The 27,203-nt window shown below is 38.4% G+C and overlaps 1 protein-coding gene across 1 annotated transcript in view; it reads left to right on the forward strand.

Moving 5' to 3' along the window:
- Nucleotides 1-26,552, forward strand: part of EMX1 (empty spiracles homeobox 1) — an 88,940-nt gene extending 62,388 nt beyond the window's left edge. The window contains exon 3 of the mRNA XM_073612318.1: nt 26,012-26,552. Coding sequence (XP_073468419.1) covers nt 26,012-26,179 — 168 coding nt within the window. The 3' untranslated portion in view covers nt 26,180-26,552. The remainder of the gene's footprint in view (nt 1-26,011) is intronic.
- Nucleotides 26,553-27,203: the final 651 nt, after the last annotated feature.

A 27,203-nucleotide genomic window follows, 5' to 3' on the forward strand; every position in this document is an offset into this window, starting at 1 on the left:
AAAAAAGTTAAAAACAAAATAGTAATAATAATATATAAACAAATAATTGTAAAACAAATACACAAATAACTAAAAATTATCATAAATAAGTAAAATAAATGAATAATATGTAATAATACATTAATAAATAATAATTAACCTTTAACCTTAAAAAATATTAAATACATTATTATTATTATTATTATTAATAATAATAATAATAATAATAATAATAATAATATAACAACACCCAAACTCTAACAAAAAAAAACATTATTATTATTATTATTATTATTATTATTAATAATAATAATAATAATAATAATAATAATAATAATATTTTTTTTTGTTAGGGTTAGGGTGTTTAGTTATTTTATTATTATTATTTTTTTTAAGGAGGAAAGGTTAAAGTTAAGGGTTAATTATTTATTTATTGTTACTTAGTAATAATTTATTGAATGTACTTATTTTTTATTTAGGATTTGTATTTATTTGTGTATTTATTTTACATGTATTTATTCATTTATTAGTATTCTTATAATAATAAATAAAATCAAATAAATAATGTACATAGGAAACCCTGCTTCTTCTCTTTCTCTCTATGTTGATGTTAATTATGACTTCCTTTTTATGCCTGTATTCAATTGTCCTAGCCCATGTTGGGCGTTAAGAAAAAAAAAATAGAGAATAAAAAAGAATAAAGAATAAAAAATAAAGAATAAAAAAAAAAAAATAATAATAAATAACCCCAACTCCTAATCCTAACCCTAACCTAAACTGAACTCGAACCCTTTACCCTAACGAAAAAACATTATAATAAATGAATAATAATAAAAGAAGAAATAAAAGCTAATGGAAAAGCTAAAAAAAAAGCTGAAATACCCAGCAACAAATCATGCAACAGATAATAGTTTTCTCTATTGGCTAATTATAAAAAACGCCAAAAAGCCCAAAAACGCTGCATACAAACGTGAAAAAACGATGGAAAAGCGCTCTAAGATGCTATGCTCAGGTGTGAATGGAGCTTTATACACACGATCCGAAAATCGGACGAGAAATACCGCTTTTGACGCGATCGTGCGATAATCGGATCGTTAGTACAGAGCTTTCGAGAGTCGATCACGACAATTCATCTGATATTATTCGATCGGACAAGCACGAAAATTTTCCATGTACGATACATGACCGTACGATTTTCGTTTAGTCAGTACAGTTGTCGTCCGAAAATAAATTACAAAATATGACATCACTTTCACCGATTTTTTTTTTTCTGTTATACGAGAATTTTTGCGACTTTATCTACCTATTCAATTTCTACTTGCGACTATTAGGCGAAAAAAGTCGTACGATCTGTCGTAAGATATTCGGATCGTGTGTACGGGCCATTAGGCTCCATTCACACCTGAGCGTATCGATTTATTGGAGTTTTTTGGGCATTTTTCAAGTGTTTTTTAAACTTTTTTTTCTTGCAGCTTTTTACAAGCCTTTTTCAGCTTCAGGCATTTTTGTTTAGCCAATAGAAAGCACTAGGGGGAGGAGAGGGAGAGGAAATTAGGGGTAGAAAGCTGCTATTTGAGCGTTTTACAAGCATTTTTTTGCTCAAGTCAGGCATTTCCATTGAAGTCTATGGGGCCAAAAATGTCTGTAATCTGCCAAAAAAGAAGCTCATGTACATTTTTGAGCTTCAGGTGTTTTGCTTCAGGCGACAGAACGCTCAGATGTGAACAGGGGCCATTGGGCGAGTTTTATGCTCTAAAGCCTCATACACACGATCGGATTTTCTGCAGACAAAACCTCTGACTTTTGTCCGAAGACGTGTGCCTGGATTTTTGTCTTGCATATAGACGGCAAGGAATTGTCAGCCAACAAACATGAACGTAGTGACGTACTACATGGTTTTTCAGCTCTTTAGCACCACCCTTTGGGCTTATTCTGCTAATTTCGTGTTAGTATTATTATTATACAGGATTTATATAGCTCCAACAGTTTACGCAGCGCTTTACAACATTAGGGAGGACAGCACAAGTACAATACAATTCAATACAGGAGGAATCAGAGGGCCCTGCTCGTTAGAGCTTACAATCCAGTAGAAGTTTGGTGAGTGTTGATTCGCGCTTTTCATTTTGTGCTTTTCAGTTCTTTTCTGAACGGCAGTTCGTCAACCAGCCAATCGGAGGAAATAACATGTTATTTATTGTTGGCCTTGGAGTTATTGCTTTGACCCAAGTCCAGTCCAGGAACAGGAGGAGGAGGATTTCTTGGACCAAAAATTGGTTGCTTTATTAATGGTGACCAATTATGTGATATGCCTTTGCTGCGGGAGCTCCAGGAGAATAATCCAGATGATTTTCGGAACTATTACCGGATGACGGACCCCTGCTTTCACCAACTCTTGGCATTGGTGACCCCCCTATATTAAGAAGCAGGACACATGCATGAGGCTTTTATTTTATTTTTTGGTTGAATAATGATTGGATTTGGTATATTGTCTATATTTTTGGATGCATAGAATGTACTTTTTGGTTAAGTTCTATTGGCAGATAGCATGTCTAATTTTATTTGTTTTCTTTTTTTAATGCACAATAAAAAAATTGTGGAGAATAATACTTGGCTATGTGTTTTACTTCAAATGACAGTTTGGGAGTAGGCAGTTATATTTAAAAAAATACAATGTAAAATTGACAAGGGACACCAACATAGTTGTATCTTTGATCTTAACCACTTCAATACCCGCCCATAGTAATATGACACCCACAGATGGGATCCCCAATCCTGGGTGGGCGTCATATGACGTCCTGGGCTTCCCGGCCGTCTAGGGGATTGCTCGGTAACCGAGCAGGACCGTGGATCTGTGTGTGTCCTGTCAGGTGAGAGGAGACCGATGGTGTGTTCCCAGTACAGAGGAACACCGATCAGTCAACCCCCCTTGTGAGTCCCCTCCCCCTACAGTTAGAAACACTCCCTAGCAAACACAGTTAACTCGATCACCACCTAGTGTTAACCCCTTCCCTGCCAGTCACATTTACACAGTAATCAGTGCAATTTTATAGCACTGATCGCTGTATAAATGTGAAAGGTCCCAAAATAGTGTCAAAAGTGTCCGATGTGTCCGCCATAATGTCGCAGTCATGAAAAAAAATCGCAGATCGCCGCCATTACTAGTAAAAAAAAAAAATGCCATAAATCTATCCCTTATTTTGTAGACGCTATAACTTTTACGCAAACCAATCAATATACGCTTATTGCGATTTTTTTTTACCAAAAATATGTAGAAGAATACATTTCGGCCTAAACTGAGGAAAAAATTTGTTTTTTTTTTTAAATCGGGAAATTTATTATAGCATAGTTTTTTTCAAAATTGTCGTTCTTCTTTTGTTTATAGCGCAAAAAATAAAAACCGCAGAGGTGATCAAATACCACCAAAAGAAAGCTCTACTTGTGGGGAAAAAAGGACGTCAATTTTGTTTGGGTGCAACGTCGCACGACCGCGCAATTGTCATTGAAAGTGCGACAGCGCTGAAAACTAAAAATTGGTCTGGGTAGGAAGGGGGTGAAAATGACCTGTATTGAAGTGGTTAAAAACAACGGTAACGGTAACGGTGTTGTGGTAACTTGACCAAATTAAAAAAAAAAAAAAAAAAAGCATAATAATATTATTCTTGATATCACTAGAAAAAAAAAGCTTTTGAAAATGTGTTTGCAATAACTCCATCAGTATCACCAGCAAAGCAGCTTCATTATTATCCCATTATAGAAGAAGAGAATTGTGCGCTGCATTTCCAGATTTCATAATTTGCTGCGTCACGAATGTTAATTCTCCATTATGAACGCTAGTTTACAAGACCGACCGCTTCTGGCTCGTCCTTGCTTCCGAGCATGTGTGTTTGTACTCTTGTCCGACGGACTTGTGCACACACGCTCGGAAAATCCGACAACAGACATTTGTCCGCGGAAAAATTTAAAGCCTGCCATCCAACATTTGTCTGTGGAAAATCCAACAACAATTGTCCGATGGAGCGTACAAACAGTCGGATTTTCCGCCAACAGCCTGTCATCACACAATTCCCGTCGGAAAATCCGATCGTGTGTACGCGGCTTAAGCCTCAGCTCTAAAAACATCCAACAAGACAAATCCCATTCATTTCAATGGCCCCTGTTCACATTTGAGCGTTCTGTCGCCTAAAGCAAAATGCCCGTCGCTCAAATAAGTACATGAGATTCAAATTCAAAAAACACTGCAAAAAATGCTTTAAAAACTCCTGAAAATCGCCTGTAAAATAGCAACGCCTAGATGTGAGCGGAGCCAAAAAACACCTGAAAAACTCCAGTAAATCGATCGCTCAGGTGTGAATGGAGCCTAAAGTTATGGAAGTCTTGTGTAGAAACAACCGCTGAGAAGGTAACCAACCAGGGCTTTTTTTCAGCAGGAACTAGGGGGAAACTCAGTTCCACCACCTCTGGCTCAGGTCTTCTGCTCCCTGCTCACCACTATCACTTGGTAACACTGAGGTCCAGCTTCTGGGTTTACAAGTGATAGCTTATCTCCCAGTAGCTCCCACAGGTCAGATCTCCTGCACAGATCCCACTGAGTGCCTGATAGGGACAAGGGAGATACAGAACAGGTGTCCAGGGTTCAGTGCAGTCATGGGCAGGAGAGGGTGCGTGGTAGGCTGCACCCTCTGTGGTCTCCATTTTTTCCCTGGCGACCTTTTGTTGATGCTCCTTCTGAATGATCTCCCTTGCATGTGACTGTAGTATAGTATAGTATGCTGGGAGGTACTACAGCCGGATAGGTGTTTCAGCTTAATATTGTAACAAAGTTAAGACATATGACAGATGATGGAGCTTTTAAGGAGGGGGGAGAAAATGAGGGCAGTGGAGGGAGGGGGTTGTATGTAGAGAGAAGAGCTACTGTTTGATGCCATTTGGCGGGTATGTGAGTGTGACGGGCATGGTTGAGTTCCTGCACCTATTCTCTGAGAAAAAAAGCCCTGTAAACAACAAATAACAATGTCAGGCCTCATGTACACAGGATGGTTTTTTTCCTCCCATGGATACCTTTTCTCCAGGAGAGGTAAACACAGAGTAAAAAACAACACACCCAAGGCCGGGGTCCCACTGTCTTCACAAGAGTCTGACAGCAGGGGGTCCGGTGTGTCCCCATTCTCTACTTCAGGGATGAATCAGACTCGAATTTTTGCCTGAATTCAGACCTAAAACAGACCAGAAGACACACAGGACGCCTGTGCTTCACGGCCGCCCCGGAGATGTGTCAACCGACTCCATTGAGAAGCAGTCACAGTCTCCTGACATGTGAATTGGATGTGGGGAAACCCGCCTCCAGTTCGCACTGGTGTGAACCCGGCCTAAGTGTTTGAGCATTCATTCATTCCATAGGTCAGAATATTCATTTATTGTGGCACTTAAAATAAATACTTCAGCGCTAAATATGTCAGCATTTAGGTACATTTAGGTGAGTCTAGCATTTTTTTCCACCAAAACGCTTCTCTCCTGAATGCGCAAGTAATTTTTTTTCATAATTTCTTTAATAAACATAAATAGATTAAAGTAATATTAATAATAATATATAGATAGACAGATATGCAGATAATAATAATAAGATATAGATAAATAGATATGCAGATAATAATAATAAGATATAGATAAATAGATATGCAGATAATAATTATAATAATAATAATAAAATATAGATAATAATAATAATAAGAATAATAATAATAATGAAATATAAATAGGTAGATAATAATAACAACAACAGTGATAATAGTAATAAAAGATAGATAGATAGATTAGATAGATAGATAATGAAAATAATAAATAGATGAAAGTAATAATAATAATAATGACAATAATTATAAAATATAGCTAAATAGGTAGATGATATTATTATTAACAACAACAGTGATAATAGTAATAAAAGATAGATAGATAGATAGATAGATAGATAGATAGATAGATAGATAGATAGATAGATAGATTATGAAAATAATAAATAGATGAAAGTAATAATAATAATAATGACAATAATAATACAATATAGATAAATAGGTAGATAATAATAATAATGATAACAACAACAGCGAGAATAATAATATAGATAGATAGATAGATAGATAGATAGATAGATAGATAGATAGATAGATAGATAGATAGATAGATAGATAGATAATGAAAATAATAATAATACAATGGATTAGAGTAGTAATAATGACAATAATAATAAAAAATAGATAGATAGGTAGATAATAATAATAGTAATAAAACATAGATAGGCAGTTAATAATAATAACTAACAATAACCTGATAATAATAAATAGATTATAGTAATAATGATAATAATAATAAAATTCAAATAAATAGGTAATAATAATAATAATAATAATAAAATATAAATAGACAGTCAGATATTATTAATAATAATAATAATAATAATAATGAATTATAGATAGGTCGATAATAATTAGAATAACAAAAACGATAATAACAAAAGATAGATAGATATGTAGTGGTAGCACTCTCGCCTAGCAGTAAGAAGGGTCGCTGGTTCGAATCCCAACCACGACACTACCTGCCTGGAGTTTGCATGTTCTCCCTGTGCCTGCGTGGGTTTCCTCCGGGTACTCCGGTTTCCTCCCACACTCCAAAGACATGCTGGTAGGTTAATTGGATCCTGTCTAAATTGTCCCTAGTATGTATGAATGTGAGTTAGGGACCTTAGATTGTAAGCTCCTTGAGGGTAGGGACTGATGTGAATGTATAATGTATATGTAAAGCGCTGCGTAAATTGACGGCGCTATATAAGTACCTGAAATAAATAAAATAAAAATAAAAATATATAGATAATAAAAGAGAGTGAAGGCTAAACAGATAAATCTGAGAGACAGGCAGACAATTTTACTGACACTCTTATTCCACAAATGTATTTTCATAGAGTGAACAAATCTGTTGATTTGAATTTTTGTCTGTGAATTTTTATCACAGTGTTGAAGTAACAGAAGCATACAGGACCCACAGATTTGGAGGGGGGGGGGGCTTTAAAAAAAAAAAAAAAAGTTGTTATAAATATTAACATAGTAGCAGTTTTACTTCCTTCATATCACATTAAAACATGCTAATGTGATCCTTCATCTCAATCCTCACTGTACCATGGAAATATCCATATGTAGCATGGAGCGAGACATCTACTCATAAAGGACTAGTCTAGGTGTGTGTGAAAGTCTTCAGTAACATTGATGGATAATAATGGAAAGTGTCAGGCTAGGCTAACGATCTGCGAACATAAGCTGACATTTTATTATTTATTTTAAAAAAGTTGAGTCAAAAATCAGTTACTACCAATGTGACTCAAGTTTTAGAAACAACGGACAAATCTGAAAATCCTACCCCCTTTGATTGTGGTGATAAGACCAGTGCCTTGGCATTGGTCACATGGTCTCTGGTAAAGTGGAAGAACGGTGCTTCAGTAGATCCACTGAATAGAAGGCTAAACATTATAGTAAATGCATTGTTTTCACAATACTGCTCTGTGCTTTTACCTAAGCAGGAAATTGGCAGATGATTTACACAACATGTGAGTAACCAGGATGCCAAGCTCTGTCAATCTATCTGGGTCCTAGGGGTGCAAACACCACTTGGATATTACAAACCAGCAAAATGGCTGAGGGCATCATTAAGAATGCTTACAACATCCCATCTGTCCAGGTCAAAGTGATAGCAGGAAGGGGCCATAGTATCTGCCTTATGGTAAATTCCAGAGCGCCCTTGTGCAGCTGCATAGTCTGCATAGATGGTGCATCTGCCCTTGGACCCAAGCCCAAGGCAATGGGAGTCTACATTAAGGGGATTGTCAAGTTCCGAGCAATGGACTGCTTCACATTGGCCACAAACCCCTATATCGGTTCCTTGTGAGTGCATTGTACATTGTTTTTTTTTTTTTTTAGATATAAATGCTAGGGCACTAAGTTGGTGCCCTTACTTTTCTTTCAATCATACTTACAATATTTTAAAGTAAAAAAAATCAGTATGCTTCAATCTTAGTGGGAAACCCCACAAAGGGACCCTCAAACACTATGCATAAACACTAGTATACACCTGGAACTTGAGAGCAGGACTGTAAGACAGAGGCAAGCAGAAAATATCCCTTCATTCTGACCTCCCCTACCATTAAAGTGTTTCTAAAGCCAAAATATGTTTTCAGATTCTATTGCTTTCTCTGTCCCCTTTGGGAAGATTAGAGTTTGGCCTATTTGGCCTGCTGGCCATTGTCACCTGGACTAAAAGGGAAGGGAAATCCAATGTTCTAAATTCTGTATTGATTCTGTATCAGAAAAATCTATCTCTTCTGTTCATGATTTTCGGGTAACTACACTGCATTGCAGGGTTCTGTGGAGCCCCACCGTAGCCAGCCATAAGCAGAAATGCTGTGTTTCTGTTGGCCACGCACCCGGGGCCAGGCAAGAAAGGTGAAGGTGCGGGATGGGTTATGTTATATTTAACTATAGCCAGAACTCCCAACTCTGCATACACTAAAACACACTGACTCGCCCGATGCTCATGACATCGAGCCACTCCACGCACCTCCTCCAAGTCAGTTGATTGACAGTGGCTCCCAAGACTCTATAAACTTTTATAAGGACAAGGTGTGCATGTGCTTTGTTTAGATGGCCCTTGGGAGGATGGGACATGTAGACCCAGCAAAGACAGTTATGGGACCTGATGGTCATTTGACCTGCCAACAAAGATGGTCATTTGAATACAGACAAGCCTAATGCCCATGACATCAAGCCACTCCTTGTCACTCCTCCAAGTCAGTTGTTGGACAGCGGCTCCCAAGACTCTTTGAACCTCTATAGGAACGAGGCATACATGTGCTTTGATTAGATGGCCCTATGTGGGATCGGACGTGTAGACTCAACAAAGACAGTTATGGGACCTAACAGTCATTTGACCTGACATGTAGACCCAACGAAGATGGTCATTTGAATACAGACAAGCCTGATGCCCATGACATCAAGCCACTCCTTGCCACTCCTCCAAGTCAGTTGTTGGACAGTGGCTTCCTAGACTCTTTAAACCTCTATAGGAACGAGACATGCATGTGCTTTGTTTAGATGGCCCTAGGGAGGATCAGACATGTAGACTCAATGAAGACGGTTATGGGACCTAACGGTCATTTGACCTGACATGTAGACCCAACGAAGATGGTCATTTGAATACAGACAAGCCTGATGCCCATGATATCAAGCCACTCCTTGTAACTGCCTGCCCCCGCCCCCTCCAAGTCAGTTGATTGATAGCAGCTCCTAAGACTCTTTGTAAGGATAAGGCATGCATGTGCTTTGTTTAGATGGCCCTTGGGAGGATGGGACATGTAGACTTAACGAAAACAGTTATGGGACCTAACGGTCATTTGACCTGACATGTAGACCCAACAAAGATGGTCATTTGAATACAGACAAACCTGATGCCCATGATATCAAGCCACTCCTTGCCACTCCTCCAAGTCAGTTGTTGGACAGCGGCTCTCAAGACTCTTTGAACCTCTATAGGGATGAGGCATGCATGCGCTTTGTTTGGATGGCCCTAGGGAGGATGGGATATGTAGACCCAATAAAGACCATCATGTGACCTTTCTGTGAGTTGCTTTAAGTGCTTGACCCCCAGCCAGAAATTCAGGGAAGTAGCGCTAAGCTGCTTACAGCAGTACAAAATGTAAATGCTTGACCAATTATTAAGAAAAAATACCGGGGAATGTTTTTTTGGTGAATTTAAATATAGTAGATCAAAAAGGGGGAGTTGCATTTTTGCATTTCAAACCAATTGCAACTTGTGAGCAGATGTGATTTTTAGAAGCATAAACCACAGCATAACATATGAGGTCTAAACTTGGCTTTCATGTAAAATATTTTTCATGTAAACAACACAAATCTTTATGCCTATTTGTATGCAAAAAAAAAAACATTTTAGATCTAAAAATGTTTTTTTTTTTTTTTTTTTTTTTTTTTTATGCTAGCAAGCTGGAGATTTGTTGTAAAATCGAATAAGTTGCCATGTACACCATTAGCTTGATTTGCTCAATGTTTGGTTGTTTTTAATTTAATATGGACATGGTTTGCAGCAAAGTTTTTGCTACATCTGAAAACCGTTTAAATATATTTACAAAATATCTGGATGTGATGCCCCTTTTTCTTGTATGCCCTTAGCTAACTATGGGATGATTGCACTAAACCATAAATCATGCAGGCATTTAAACACATTAATCTTCATAAGAAAATTAAACATGAACATTTTCATAAATTATATTTTCAGCTCAAGAAAGATTTTTTTTTTTTTTTTTTTTAAGAGCAGATGAATTGAATGTTTAAAAAAATATCATTTGATAAAATAAAATACCTAATAAAATAAGATACATAAATACATACATAAATAAGATACATGGTTAAATTAACAACTACATTTAAAAAAACGTAACAATTTAATAACATGAGTCTATTCAGGAGGCTTTTCAGGACATTCATAGAGAGTATATACTTATTTTCCAAATTAAAACATTTAGACCAAAAGTATATTTTAATCTTTTAATTATAAAAAAATCAGATATTTAAAAAAAGATTAAAAAAATGGGACACAGCCATTATTCTTCTTTGTTTCTATGAAAGAAAAAGAAAGAAAGAGAAAAAAGTAGATAGATAAAAAAAAAAAAGGAGAGAGAAGGCTAAACAGAGAAATATGAGACAGACAATTTCAGTTTCAATTCCATCCAACAAATATATTTCTATGGAGCAGATAGAATCAGTTCATTTTTTTTAAAAATGTCTTATGGATTGTATATCGAGGTTGTAAAAAAGGACTATAAATCATAAGCATTCACTCAACTTGTTAAATTTGAATTGTCAATTTTTATACGTTTTTTTAATTTCATAGTAAAAAAGATTGAAAATGAATGTTTGGTTTGGAAATTGAAATTTGAAAAAATTAAATGTAAGTGGATATGTATGTGGAGTTGTGGATGTCCTGATAAGCCTCAGGAAAGAATTTTGTGGTGTTTAAATTGGTTCCAAATCAATGAATTCTTCAATTACCCATTTATTACTGATAAGATAATAATACATTGCTTTCCTGTGTTGTGACCCCTAGCTTTGCCCTAGCTGACCCTAACACTACTGTGTTAAAGTGCACCTTTCTTGCAAATATACTTACATCAGAGCATCTCCAACCCCCAATCCTCTACTCATATGTCCCTGATTCACTGAGATCATCCAGCCGCTTGTCAAAAATGATCCCAGCTGCTCTGCAATTCCATTCATTCCTATAGACCTCAGAGTATAAGCAGCCACCCAAATTACTATCCATGTTGTACTCATCGCTTACCTAACATACACTATATTACCAATAGTAGGGTTCAGTATTGAGTTGGTCCACCCTTTGCAGCTATAACAGCTTCAACTCTTCTGGGAAGACCGTCCACAAGGTTTAGGAGTGTGTCTATAGGATAGTTTGACCATTCTTCTAGAGGTCTTGTGAGGTCAGGCACTGATGTAGGATGAGAACGCCTGGCTCGCAGTCTCTGCTCTAATTCATCCCAAAGGTGTTCTACCGGATTGAGGTCAGGACTCTGTGCAGGCCAGTCAAGTTCCTCCACCCCAAACTCGCTCATCCATGTTTTTACAGACCTTGCTTTGTGCACTGGTGCGCAGTCATGTTGGTTCAAGAAGGGGGCCATCCCCAAACTGCTCCCACAAAGTTAGCCCACAAAGCCCAACCCCTGACAAACAACCCCACACCATAACCCCCTCTCCACCAAAAGATTTGGACCAGTGCACAAAGCAAGGTCCCTAAAGACATGGATGAGCGAGTTTGGGGTGGAGGAACTTGACTGGCCTGACCTCAACCCGATAGAACACCTTTGGGTTGAATTAGAGTGGAGACTGCAAGCCAGGTCTTCTTATCCAACATCAGTGCCTGACCTCACAAATGTGCTTCTGGAAGAATGGTCAAACATTCCCATAAACACACTCCTAAACCTTGTGGACAGTCTTCCCAGAAGAGTTGAAGCTGCTATAGCTGAAAGGGGTGGGCCAACTCAATATTGAACCCTACGGACTAGGACTGGGAAGCCATTAAAGTTCATGTGTGTGTGTAAAGGCAGGCGCCCCAATACTTTTGGTAATATAGTGTATGTTCCAGAAACCACACACATGCATTAAAGAAAAAAAAATAAATGTATGCAGCGCTATTAACATAACATTAAAAGTAAAAGTCCATAGTGTTTAGAATAAAGTCCTTGTTCAGGGAAAAACTGGAACCACCCATGGTGTAGACAGAGACACAATTAGGTGAGCATGAACTTATCCTCCACCGAACATCAACACACCGGGCCTCTTACCAAAGAAAATGGACCACTGAATTACAGGTGGTCAAACAAGCATGATATATCCACAGTGCCACAAAACCACTTCACTTGGATCATAGATGACTGGGTCTTGTAGTCTCACCAGATGAAAATTCAAAGGTGCATGCATAGAATACAAGAAAACAACTCCTCATGGTGTAGTATATTAAAACCAGGATCACATTTATTTAAACAGCCAGGGTACTCACATTTTAGCAAATAAAAACAGGCATGTCAGAAGCAGCAGTCTGTTATGCATAACACTCATTTCCAACCACAAAGATGGCCGCGGTCGATATACGTTACAGTGTTGTGACATCATAGCTCCACCCTACGCGGCGTTTCGTCCAATAGAACGTCATCAGGGGTCTGTTGGACGAAACGCCTATTTTTACTTGAAATCTCTTGGCTCTTGGCTATGCTACTCCTAACTCTCTTTAACCCACAACCTAAAGCTTCCTATATGATGGACCACCTTCAACAGACCCCCAACCACCCTGCCTAATCACACTCACCCAGTCTCTCTTATCCCTCCTCCGAAACCAAATTCTCTCCATCCTATTACAATGCATATTTATACTCCATTTCTATTTTTTTTCCTAATCTGGCTCCTATTCACACAGTAGAGAACCCATTCCCAAGGATACACAGTGGAAATGGAATAGGCCATATTTTGGTTCTTGATTTTTACCCCATTAAAATTGTATTCTTATGATAATTGTGACGCTCATCCCGTGTATGGGTAGTCATTCAAATTGGTGCTTTTTCAAAGCAAAATAAAATTAGAATATTAAATACTAAATAGCAATAGAATGTATATTTAAAGGCATAGCCCACGTTTTACACCGCGTTTCATCTTCCACCTATACTAAACACTGCACAAACTGTTGGCGCTATATAAAGCCTGTATAGTAATAATAATAATATTTAGGGTGTAACATAAAACATGGTATAAATACACTAACCCTAAAACCCAAACTGCCCCCTTTCCAGAATTTGTAAAGTGGGGAAGAGCTAGTGAACCACTGAAAAAACCCCAATACACCTGCCAACACCCCAATATGCAACTAGAAAGGAAATTGCCCCAACGTGGACTTCATAAGCAGGTTAGGGGAGTGTGAAAGAGTATTACAAAAGGCATAAAATATAACAAAGTTTATTTGTCGCATAAAGTAAAAACAATTCCCAAAGGAGGGACAGTAAAATACATAGAAGCATAGCATGATGGTATAAATAAATACAAAAATACAAAACAAGCACCCAATTTGTGAGGTAGGCTGTAGCACCAAGCCAGGCCAAGATGGAGTAATAGCCCAACAGGCTTTAAGGTGTTCCCAACTGAACCCAAAACCCTTTCCAGAATTTGCGGCGCATCTATTAGAAGATTCCTACTTTTTAAAATTTTGTTTAGCAAGGTTGTGCAAAGCTCCTCCCACACAGCTGCGTTATCTAAGCTGGGGAATGTTTCCTAGCAAAGACTACATCTGCCACTATGGGATGGACTAGTAGAGAGCTTGCTGGAGATCCCCCCTCCCTCTGCACTTGGTAGTTTGTTCATACCTCTGTATTATCTCCGTAGTATCTCTTATCTTTCATCCCATTGTATTAGATTACAATATTTGGAGGTGTTAATTGAGTCCTTGGGGTCATATATATTTTATGTCATCATCAGTATGATGTGTGTTTTTTTTATGTTTTGTATATTACCTTTTTAACTTTATTCAATTAAAACCTTTTACCCAATGTGTGCGCCTATAAAGTCCATCTTTGCAATTTCTTATTTTTTTCCAATACCTCCGTATTAACCCGAGACATTGATAGAGCCTGTGTGTTGCGCCAATTTCAGCTGCTCCGCATGGTACAATGCAAAAACTTAGCAATTGTACATTTTTATTATATCAATGTTGGTGCATTTTGATACATATACCCTGTTTCCCCGAAAATAAGACCTAGCATGATTGTCGGTGATGGCTGCAATATACGCCCTACCCCCCAAATAAGCCCTAGTTAAAGTCTTTGTAGGTCTTATTTTCAGGGTAGGGTTTATTTTCGGGGAAACAGGGTAGGGCTTTTTTGGGGGGTAGGGCTTATATTGCAGCCATCACCGACAAACACGCTAGGTCTTATTTTCGGGGAAACAGGGTAGATAGATAGATAGATAGATAGATAGATAGATAGATAGATAGATAGATAGATAGACAGACAGACAGACAGACAGACAGACAGACAGACAGACAGATAGATAGATAGATAGATAGATAGATAGATAGATAGATAGATAGATAGATAGATAGATAGATAGATCTATATCTATATATATATATATATATATAGATAGATAGATATATATATATCTCTCTCTCTCTCTCTCTATATATATATATATATCTCTATATATATATAGAGATATATATATCTCTATATATATATAGAGATATATATATCTATAAATATATAGATATATATATCTATATATAAATATATAGATATATATTTATATATCTATAATTTTTTTTTATTTATTTTTTGTGCAAAGCTGGACTATAGGGTTAATATACTAAAACTGGAGAGTGCAAAATCTGGTGCAGCTCTGCATAGAAGCCAATCGGCTTTCAGGGGTTTTTTTGTTAAAGCTTTATTGAACAAGCTGAAGTTAGAAGCTGGATTGGCTACCATGCAAAACTGCACCAGATGTTGCAGTCTCCAGCTTTAGTAAATCAGCTGGTGCATGTACTTGAGTCTGTCCTGATACCATACTCTGCTCAGCAGCATTCAACCTATGGAAGGGAAGAACAAACCCAAAAGGCCCAACCAGATATTTAGCATGATCGGAATCATTCTGACAGGAGGAGAGAGTGGCGGGGTGAACTGCTGCTCTTTTACTGTCCAATCACAGGATTGGGGCAGGGAGGTGACTAGGCTACATTGCTGGATTGCAGTACAAAAAAATATTAGGTCACCAGAATGAAGGTGTGGGGAAGGCCAGAGGAACAAAAATACAAATGCTTGTGTATTCAGCTGTTTGGCTGGTGGTCAGTTTTAGGACCATGATAAATCCTTCTCAGCAGATTTTGAGCTTGAAAAGGCCAAAAACTTTTGAAGGCATGGGATTTGACCCAAGACCATTCCTTTGTGAAAGTAGATGTTGCATTTCCTTATAGAAATCAGGTCAATTGTCACAACATACAGGCTTGTCAATCACTCAAGGAGGACACCTTTGAACATGGAGAAACACAAGTGACGAAGGTGACAATTTGAGGCTGAGACTTCTTTTGTTCTTTTGTTCCTCTGTACAGGTTTGCTAAAGGTCTGTCACCTTCTCTTTGTTTAGACAGGGAAGACCAATGCAAACTGTCCAACATGAGTTAATTTGTTGAATGGTTGAGCCACAGTCTTTTGTAATAACACATCAACAAAGAGAATAATTTTAGGGTTAGTCCACCCAAAATGAACATTTCTGTGTTTGGAAGATGTTAGACCATTAAAGTGTATCAAACCCCAAGAACAAAGATGCCATGTATTACAGCTTGGCAGTTCATAGATGGGGTGGCTACTTTAGTTTTCTCTTTTTTAGGCTTTTTTTTTTTTTTACTTAATTTCCACATTTACCTTACTGTATTGGTTAAATCTCTGCAAACAGGTCTGCACACTGGTTGTGGCCATTAACCTCTTCCCGACCATGTAATGCATATATACTGTTGCAGAAAAAGTTGTCCATAATACCTGGCCACTGCACCATGATCTGAGGCTGTGTGTAGAGAGAGGTTTCCGGACCCCATGTGTGTAGGGCGGAAGTGATGTCAGCTTGGGGGCAGACCGCCTCTACATCTCCTCTAAACTGCCTACTAGGCGCTTTTCGCTTTTCTATACACACACACAGGATCGGTGGGGGAAATCTCATGTGATTCGGACAGGAATCGCACTGCATTCCTGTTCAAGCTGCATGCGGTTCTTTGCAGTGCGATTTGCACCCATTCATTTTGTTTTGACGCAAATTACACCTCAAAGTATCGATTTCGGTATCAAGCGAGTACCGATACTCGTGCAAATGCTTGGTATTGGCACCGATATCTGTATTGGTGCATACCTACATTTTACAATAAATCTATTTGGTAGACCCAGTTCAATCATGAGTCAGATGACTTATTGAAAACTGCCAATCAAAGATTTTAATTGGTTGTAAGAAACAGTCGAACCTTTCAAAAACCCTTCAGGAAAACATACACACACACCAAGTCAGAAACTAATCAGGAATAGTTGTATCTCCATTTACGTCTAATTGGACATCAACTTATAACACTATGTATAGGTCATGTCTCTTCAACTTTTCCCAGATAGGAAACTTCATAACATCACTTAAAGAAATATTCCATAGTGAGCTATAGAAAAGTCTATCTTTACAGATAAAGAAATTTTATCATCCAAGTGGACTTCAATGATGTCTGTAAACTGTGCTCACTGTTCAATACAGTTTAAGCGGATGCTGAAGTACACTATATGGCAAAAAAGTGGTGAAAACCTACCCTTAACACCTATATGGACAGCATATGTGGAAACCCCTTTAAAGATTTTGTTCAGGTGTTTCCAGCCAAAGGTACCTGTGTCAACAGTAGGTACTACAGTTGGGTTCACTGCTACCGTAGGTTTGGTATGTTCAAGGATCACTGTCCTGGCAAATTCATGAGGGAATTCGCCAAACAAAATTATTTGGTGACCACGACACAATGGCCTTAACACTGAGGTCAACTGGATTAGCGTAGCTAAAAAAAGGGGCCTTTTGGATTAAAGGTTGAGGACATAGCAGCCATATTAACAATGTACAGGCACTTGTAGGCACTGGCCGGTCTGTCACAGTAGATGTAGACAATTTACTAAACGTCATGAGGGTAGCCAAATGCCGTTTATCTTACAGAATTATTGGGTGAGGAGAGCCTTTACCTTTTTCATAATGCTGCCGATGTCCTGCAGCCTTTTGCAGCCTGTTGACGTGCTCTACATCTATAACGGGGTTTTTCACAGGGCTTATTTTTGTGTTGCTGGTTGTAATTTTTATTCATAGGCCTTTTTTTTTTCTTTTTTTCAAGTGGTGACAACTGGAATATGTGTAGGCAGTGTGTATTGGCACAGTAACTTGTAGTTTGCTTTGGCAGGGCATATGGCAGGGTGATATCTGTACACGCAAAAAATCCTTTTAAAGGACCAATATTTGTCCACAACAACTGACTGATAGCTAGCTCTTCAATTGTCAACATCTTGAATAACTTTTTCAATCAATGGTGATCGTTTTCTTTTTTTTTTTTTATTATAACTTTTATTTTGGGGTCATTAGAGGTCATGGGGCAGCTGTTCCTGACAGTCCATTCTGCAGCAAAGTCCATCACCCCTTGGGAAGTGTGCTGGTGAATACCAAGGGGCTCCTTAAATTTTGCACAGAACAGTGAGAACAAGGCCTAATGTTGAGACAGAAGGTACTCTTTCAGAAAAAAAATGAGAGCTTCAGCTCATTTTGGATTTGAGGGGGTCAGTTATTTTTTTTTGCACAGTGAAGGGAAAGAAGAAGAAGGAAACGTGTCGGGAGGTGAAAATGTTGGTTGGTAGCAGCAGGAGCAACAGCAAAATTTACATGAAAAGCGTTTGGTTAAGCATATATAAAATAAATGTGTTGATTTTATCAGCAATATATGCAGTTGGCGTTCGGTGGACCTCTGTGATCTAAGTCTGATCCATTTTATATAAAGTCAGCTTCTCAGGCACAAATCTCCCCCAAATGGTGGCCCACAATGACATGAAACCTGCAGCAGGAAAGGCAAGTACATTCAATGCATATTGGGCATCCTCTAGCCAGTGATACATCCTCAACACCTAGTAGTCCATTTTTTTAATTTACATTTTTGCTGTACCTACCTGTGTTTGATCAATAAGGGAAGGCATGGCCTTACGATCTTAAAAATGTTTAAAAATCTAAAAATGAATAAAAGGTAAAAAATAAATCTGTAAATAGGTTTAACCAAAAAGAAAAAAAAAATGATGGGGGGTATGAAAAGGATGCAATGATCAGGTCATAGAGGAAGGAGAATGTTTTCACCAGTTGTTATTGAAGCAGTTCAAGCGTCAAGCTGGCATACAGGTGCTGGGAGTGTGGGGGATTTGGGAACTTTTTTCTTCCGCTCCAGCAAAAAGCTGACATGGGGAGGTTGCTACATGAAACGGTGGGATGGACATTGGCAAGTGCTACTTTGTGTTTGAAGACTTCACTTTGGGGCCTATGGTCATGGGATTATAAGCTTATTTTCTTCTGTTGTCTTCCCTTTCCCTTTTGTCCTTGGACAAAGGTCAACTAAGACTGAAGAAGGATTGAAATTAGTCTCCCACTAAATGTGGCACCCCCCCCCCCCAACTGCCAATATTGTTACCCAGTTTGCATTGCCATCCCTGCCTGTGTTTGCTTGGAAGGGATGACCTTTACAAGGACAAAAGAAATAAAATATTAACAATAAAAACAGGAAATCTTTAAATAATTAAAAAAAATTCTGATGGCAGGTAGAAATTTGTTAATATGGGACTGCCCAGGTCATGGACTGGAGGCTGTTTTCACCAGTTATACAGAAGAAAATTATGAAGAAAAAATAATAGAAGTAAAAACAAATTATGGCTGGGAATTTGCCACTCTGGGGCAACCCAGGCCAGAAAACTTCTAGTAGGTTGTATAGGAAAGGTTGAACTTGGATACAGTGGAGCCAATACCTCTAGACTTGGAGGTGGTTATACTGTAGCTTTTTTTTTGCAGCTCCAGATGACAGCTGATGCCCACTGCTGGAAGTGCACTGTCCAGCCACTGTACACAATTTTTGGCTATTGTCTCCAAAAACGCACACTTTAATTTCTATTTCAAAATAAAGCCTATCTTGTCTCTCCATCTTATTTTGCGGCCTAACAAGCCGCTTACTTCCTTTCCAGCTACTGAACAATATTGGTGGCTATTATCTTGGAAAAAAGACACTTTTGTTTTTATTCAAAGATAAAACCTGCCCAATCTCTCCCTGTTATATTGTGGCCTAACCAAAGCGTTGGCATAATGTCTAACCACTGTACAATATTTGTGGGCAGTTGTCGTTCAGATAAAACATTGTTTTCTGTTTCAGCACTACCTTGCACCTGCACAAAAAGCCAGCTCCATAAATACATGGATTGTTAAGTCTGGTGTTAACCTCCCTGGCGGTATGATTCTTTCGGATTTTAGGTGCTGAAAGCGGTACAATTATTTTGCATGGAAATTTGGCGTTTTATATTGTAGGTCTGTAAATCTTAACAATAACACACTTAAATCTGTCCAAACCAGAGTCTAGTAGATATCCCGGGTATGATAAAGTTTGAAACACAAAAACATAAATTATAATATAATAAATAAAAATAAATAATTAAAAAAAATTAAAAAAAATAGTAATAAAATAAATTTCCCCACAATTCACTATCGCTCAATTCTGCAAGTGTTCTAATTTACTATCGCTGTTTTCTAGCTGGTCTAAAGCCACTTTTGACGTAAAGGGACACTTTTTGGTTGCTATGGACAATCTCCAGTTTCCAGGCAGAAAGAACAGTGTATATCATGTAAAACTGCATGCAGGGCATGGGCCAGAGCACTGGGGACAAAAGGGATGTGAAATCATTTCATACAGTACTGTAATCTGTAAGATTACAGTACTGTATGTGTTATGATTTTGACATTTTTTTTAATTTGCCGCCAGGCTCCGCCCCCATGCGTCGCGCCGCTCGCAGGGAACGGAGCCTGGCACGGAGAGGCTTCGGAGGAGGACGGAGCCCTCGGACACTGCGGGGGACATCGCAGGATCCCGGGGACAAGGTAAGTAAAGCCGCCCCAGGATCCTGCAATGCGATCCCGAGTGTGGCTCGGGGTTACCGCTAATGGTACTGAATTTTAACCCCGAGCCACACTCGGGAATACCGCCAGGGAGGTTAAGGAACTTGAGTAGCCTGCACAGGTCCCTGACCTCAATCCTACTGAACACCTTTGGGTTAAACTGGTACGCTAATTGCGAGCCAGATCTTCACAACTAATATCAGTACCTGACCTCACAAAAACTCTTTTGGCTCAATGGGCATAAATGCTCACAGGCATACTCCAAAATATCGTGGAAAGCTTTCCCAGAAAAGTAGAAGCAGTTATAACCACAAAGGGAAGAGAGGAGGTTAATGGATGGGCAAATCCATATTAATGCCCATGGTTTGGAATGGGATGTCCAGCATGCTTTTGATGGTTAGCTGTTCAGAAACTTTTAGCCATATAATGTATCATGTCCTTTATTGTACCGGACATACAATGTGCCACATACAATGTGCCCTACCATGGCCAGGATTGTGCACATAATCACAAAGAAAACTACAAGAAAGCAAAAAGAGGGTATGCGTGTACAATTAGAAAATAACATCCCAACATGCTGTAGTCAATGGATAAGGAGAGTAAGGTAATACTAATGCTGATAGGAGTTTAGAGACTCTTTAAGATGTTGGTTACTGATGATGTGCAACGAAAAGAATACAGCCGGTGTATCAAAAAATTCTGGTCACTATTTGATGTAACAGAGCTCCTCTTTAGTGTCCTTTTACCCTGAATCTGTGTGCCACGTATCAGATGTCTACTTGTCATCGGGTGCTTGACTGCCTCCTTTCTGAGAGATGATCATGTACTTGCATTTTAAAATTGGAGTATTAAATATGCAGTTTGCATTTTCACATTCTCGTGGATTGTGGCCAACTGAGAGTTTGCGGCTCACGCTGAATATCTTGGAATTAGTCAATGTGTATAATTGCCATCACGCTGAGTTCTCACCCAGTAGATTCTGTTTGAAATATATGTTATTTTTTTTTCCTGTTCACGCATGCGATAATTTCCTCCCCCCTCCCCCTCTCCGCAGACCATTCAATGTTATTAGCGCCGCTAGACGACATATTAAACCATCATCTTTGCCCAGATAAACTCGAGCCAATACAATGAGTAAATGACTTGACTTATAATACAGTTGTTTTTTAACACAACGCATGTAGGGTTGACACGTCAAACTGCTCAAAGACTCCGGAAATACAGGGTAGGATTTACTAAAATATGCAAGTTTTACGCCAATTTCCCAATCCTGTGCTTGCTTCACTGACAAAAATGCAGAGTTAAATGATACCTCTTATTGGACTGGAGCAAATCGTAGCTGCAATATTTGAGATGGCTCAAACCTCTTCTTCAGTAAGGGTGTGAGACGGCCTGGGCTGTCTCAAAAGCTTGGAATATTAATTTACTCGGTGAGACCCATACAATTCTCTGATACTTTGCTTGAAAGTCTTGATCCAGGCAGAACAAGAACATTCACCATTGTTTTATTATTGTTAAATTATTTGGGTTTTTGAGTGAAAAATGTTGTAAGTGGACATACAATAAAAGGTAGATAGATGCCACCCACACATACATCTGATAACTTTGGTCTTGACAATAATGGGCAAGGGAGGACTAGGAACCTTAGACTTTGAAGGCAAACACAACCAAGTGGCTGCTTCGTGGTAGTGTGAAAAAAAAAGAAATTGGACCACGCAACCTGTGCCATGGTGCTGCAGTTATTGGCACAGTGAAAAGCAAACGTTCCTAAAGGACATGGTTTATAGTGACATACATTCTCATATCTCTAGGCATCTAGTCCCATGATATCTCAGAGCCACAAAGGAAGATGGTGCTGGAAAACTTTCGTCTACTAGACAATGTAGTAGCAGGTCTGAACAAGGAGCACATAGCTGTTTAATTGTGGTTCCGCTCCGATTATTGTCTGAATGGTGAAGTTTCTCCACTTGGGGCTCAATGTACATTATTAATACTAGCCAAATGTGGCAAATTTTCTCTTGTCCCTCAGGCCATTCTGCCCCCCCCCCCCCAATTATGAGGCATGGTATTGTGTAAAAAGCACTGCAATGGATCACTGAAGGAAAAGTCCACCTGCTGAGTTGAACATTTTGACTGATCTCCATTCTTTTACATAGTTGGCACTATCAGCAGTATGGTTCTTGACCTCGTACATGTGGAACTGCAATGGATAACCTTGGAGTTCTGGAGGAAAAGTTCACCTGCTGAGTTGAACATTTTTGACAGATCTCCACTCTTTTCCATTATACCATTATACCACTATCAGCATTGTGGTTTTTGACCTCATACATGTAGACCTGCGACGGATAACCTTGGGGTATTGGAGGAAAGTCCACTTGCTGAATTAAAATTTTTTAACTGATCTCTGCTCTTTTCCATTGTAGTGCTACTGGCAGCAGCTAGCATTATGGTTCATGACCTCCTACATGTAGAACACAACCCTAATAGGGACAGAATCAGGTTTTATAGATATGAAAACTTGACAGATTCTCTACACCCTTCTCTGCCGTTTCCAAAACAAAATAAATAAAGGTTTCGCTAACATTGGGTTTACAGTGTGCATCAAAGGCCTTTACCTAATGCATTATCTGCAGTTTATGTGTTCTCCCTGGCTTTGTGTGTGTTTCTCCGGGTACTCTGGTTTCCTCCCATAGTCCAAAGATATGTTGGTAGGTTAATTGGATCCTGTCTGAATTGGCCCTAGTATGTGCTTGAGGGCATGGACTTGAAGAGTATGTAAAGTGTTGCATAAATTGAGAGCGCTATATAAATACATGTATTAAATAATAGGACCCTAATAAGAGTCTTAAGCCAGCCATACATTTTACAACTTTCTTATTCAATTATCTTTACATTTTCCTTCAACCATGTAGTACAAGGGCCTGCCTGATTGCATACAAATTGATAGTGTTTAGGATTAACCTCATATTATATTAAACTTGTGTATGGTCGGCCTTACAGTCAATTTTTGGTACTGGTAAATTACTCCTCCAGTCGGAGCTCCTTTGAGAACAAAAAGTTTTGAAGGTTTTTTTTTCAGAATAGCAAATTTTGTAAATGGATTAATCGAATTTTGTACACAACTTTTAGCTTTCCAAAGATAAAAAGTTTGACAGTCTTTGTTCTGGGAACATGCTAAATCTAATGTCATTTATTGTTATATAATAATGTATCTATGACTTGAAAGTTTAAAATGTTAAAAGCTATCATCCAATTATGTGCTTTAAACAAAATGTTCTCCCATATTATAGCACAAAGCAATGGTTCATCCCTGCAGCTGGCTTATACACACGGATAGGTAGAATCCTTCTCTAAAAATATCAAAACAATGTTTGAACCTGGCTTTTTGTAGTCTTTTCTGGAAAATAAATATTTAATCTTGAGTGAGTCATATAATCTGGAATAAGATGAAAGAACTCATCACTTGTCAATATGTTGTTCTTTTATTAATCATATTTTAGGCTTTTAATCAGTTTACGTTCAATAATTATAAATTACCCAAGACATCAAAATGCAGGAAGAACATAGAAAGAATTATTTTATGGCTATGATCAGATATCAAAATAAAATTAAATATTCCATTTACTTTGATAAGAGCTGCAGAAACTGTGTTATATCTAGTAAATCCTGTATGATACAATAATAATGATAACAATAATATTAAAAAAATAACAATTTGTTACTGGTATAGATAGTTGCAATGGATGAAACAGAGAAAATAAATATACTGTATATAAAAAAGTAAACAACATAAACAAAAGAAACATTTTTTTCTTTTTCATGTGTATCTAAAGTAATTTTGTTTTTAGCACTAAAGAATATAAAAATATTTAATATTTCTAAAGCTTATCTAAAATCAAAACTTTTTTTTTTTTTTTTTTTTAGTTTTGGATAGAATGTGGATTGGTTAAATGTTTTTATTGCTGTCTGTGTGCCCACTAGGAAGATTAAACCTTTCTTTTTGTCCTTTGTGAACGTTGTTGCCAAGACTGAAAGTAATGCCGCGTACACACGGTCGGACTTTTCGTCTACAAAAGTCCAACGGACGCTGACGGACTAAAGCTGGCTGGTAATCCGATCGTGTGTGGGCTTCTCCGGACTTTCAACGTACTTTTTTAGCCTCAAATCTGACGTACTTTAGATTTGAAACATGCTTCAAATCTTTACGTCGTAACTACGTCGGACCCCGAAGTCCGCTCGTCTGTATGCTAGTCCTACGGACAAAAACCCACGCTAGGGCAGCTATTGGCTACTGGCTATGAACTTCCTTATTTTAGTCTGGTGTACGTCATCACGTACGAATCCGTCGGACTTTTGTGTGGTCGTGTGTAGGCAAGTCCGTTCGTTAGAAAGTCTGCCACAAGTCCGCCGCAAGTCTGCCGAAAGTCCGCCGGAAGTCTGTCGGACAGGCTGTCGGACTTTTGTAGACGAAAAGTCCGACCGTGTGTATGCCCCATAAGAGAAAATTTAAAAATTTTCAGTTGCCTCTAGAATAGAAACAAAAGCTGAAATTTCCAATAGGGAACCTTGTTTCAGTGAAAATTGCCTGCGATTTCCTTTCACTTCCTGTTGCTTCTATAAAAGGGGAAGTAAAAAATGTTTTTTTCTTTATTTGTTTTTAATACGAGCAAAAAAAAAAAAAAAAAAAAAGAAAAGTGAAAAAAATTACCCTTAAAAAACCCTACTGTGACTAAGGCTTCATGTACATGGGACATTTTTATAACCTCTCCTGAACGATTTAACTTGACAGATAGTAACTCACGTCTAAAACGTCCATTATGCGGTGTTTGCATTTAGAAGCATTTAAAATATATATATATATATATATATATATATATATATAACGAAACGCAGCTAAATGCGAGTTACCACATTTAGCCGCGTTTAGAAGCGTTTGCTGCTTGAAATGCCTGTAAACTCAGCTTCTGAACGCATTTTTTTGCATTCCAAAAAATGCCTCTAAACTCAACTGCCTAGAAACAACTGTAAACGACTCTGTATACTTGGACAGATAAGATAACATAGAGGAGAGTTCAGGGGCAGCTGAAGAAAATTCCCAACTGCTCCTAAACTTCCGTTTACCAGCAGCAGTGTACATGAGGCTTAAAAAGAAAAAATACTGTAAATATACTTAAAAAAAAAATAAAGTATTATTATTATTCTTCAAAATTTTATAAACCAGTTTCCATAGAATTCAGGTTGCAGGTTCCATACCATTTAAGCCAAGATGGTTAGGAGGGCCATGCTCATGAGGAGCTTACAATCTAAAGGGAGTTGTTCGACAAAGTAACTTTCCGGACTTAGGTGAGGGCTGGATAGGGCTTCCCTGAAGAGATGAGTTTTCAGGGATCACCTAAAGGTAGACAGAGTAAAAGACATCAAGACAGATTGGGGGTAGAGAGAGGTTCTGGGAAAGTCCTAGATGCTAGCATGTAAGGTGATGAGGTCTTCAAAGGTCTTGGAAGGTTGAGGTCGAGGGAGATAGGTCTTGGAAGGTTGAGGTCCAGGGAGCTAGATCTTGGAAGGCTGAGGTCTTGGAAGGTGTGAAGAATACAGCTTGGGTGATATTTTGTGACAAGGTTGGTGATGCAGCTGGGTGCACAGTTGTGGATGGCTTTGTAGGTTGTTGTTAATAAATTACTCAAAAGTAACTGACACTAAATAAAATTACACAAGGTAAATTCTTTAATTTATTTTGATAGGTGAAGGTCTGGTTTCAGAACAGAAGAACCAAGTACAAGAGACAGAAGTTGGAGGAAGAAGGACCAGACTCCGACCAGAAGAAAAAAGGCTCCCACCACATTAACAGATGGAGAATGGCCACCAAGCAACCCAATGGGGAAGACATTGATGTCACATCCAATGACTAAGTGGGTGGATTCTTAGTGCCCCAAACTGATCACAGACTTTCACAGCTGGAAGAAAACATTAAAAAAATGACTGAACGGGAATGACCCAGAACAAATAATATGGAATCTCCCCACAAAGCTGTTGAGTCCCGGGTAGACCAGTGTTATGGAGGAAGTCATACACTTGTCACACCACATGGAGACGTGGGCCAGGCCAAGCTGATATCACTATGGACTTTTATCAGCTGTAAAAACGACCGTTGACTATATGGTTGTGAAACAAGAAGAAAAAAAAATCTCTTTTTTTGGCCTTCCTTATTTCTTTTCTTAATTTTTTTTTATTTATTTTCTTTATCTGATAAAAAAGTAGTTATTACCAACTTAGTGTGTAAATGTGTGTTAATAAAAAATAATATTGAAACAGAGTGGGCATTCCTGTAGTGATATGAAGGGGAAAAAATTGAAAATTGAAACCACCGCACCATGGTAGACAGGTTTGGTCAAACATTAACCACAATTCAGTACTGAGGCCAAAAATTATGCACAACAAAGGTCATACATGTAGAGATGACATATATATGATACATATAGAGAAATACGAGAGACTTAAGCTGACCCCTAGTGGATACAATAGTATAGAGGTATTGAATTAAAATTCTTGGAGGTCCGATCAGAAAATAATTCTTCCAGCAGAGGTCTGAATCACATGTTTGTGAGATGACTCAGGTCCTTTACATCACAGCCCCCCTTCTTACATCAGTGTCCTCAGTCCCCCCATATATCATTATTCTCTGCCCCCTTCACATCACTCCCCACAGCGGTGTCTTCTGCCCTCCTTAACCTCACCCCCACTGTAGTGTCCTCTGCCCCCCTTTACAGCATCCCCTTCCCACACCAGTGTCCTCTGTCCCCCCTTCCCACCACAGCCCCTGCAGCTATGCCCCCCCCATTCGCATTGCAGCCCCTGAATGTCTGCCTCCCACATAGCTCTATTCCCTCAATATACATTGCAGCCCCTGCAGCTCTGCCCCCCCATTCACATTAC

The sequence above is a fragment of the Aquarana catesbeiana genome, linkage group LG01, assembly GCF_042186555.1.
Source record: "Aquarana catesbeiana isolate 2022-GZ linkage group LG01, ASM4218655v1, whole genome shotgun sequence".
Taxonomy (NCBI): Eukaryota; Metazoa; Chordata; class Amphibia; order Anura; family Ranidae; genus Aquarana; species Aquarana catesbeiana.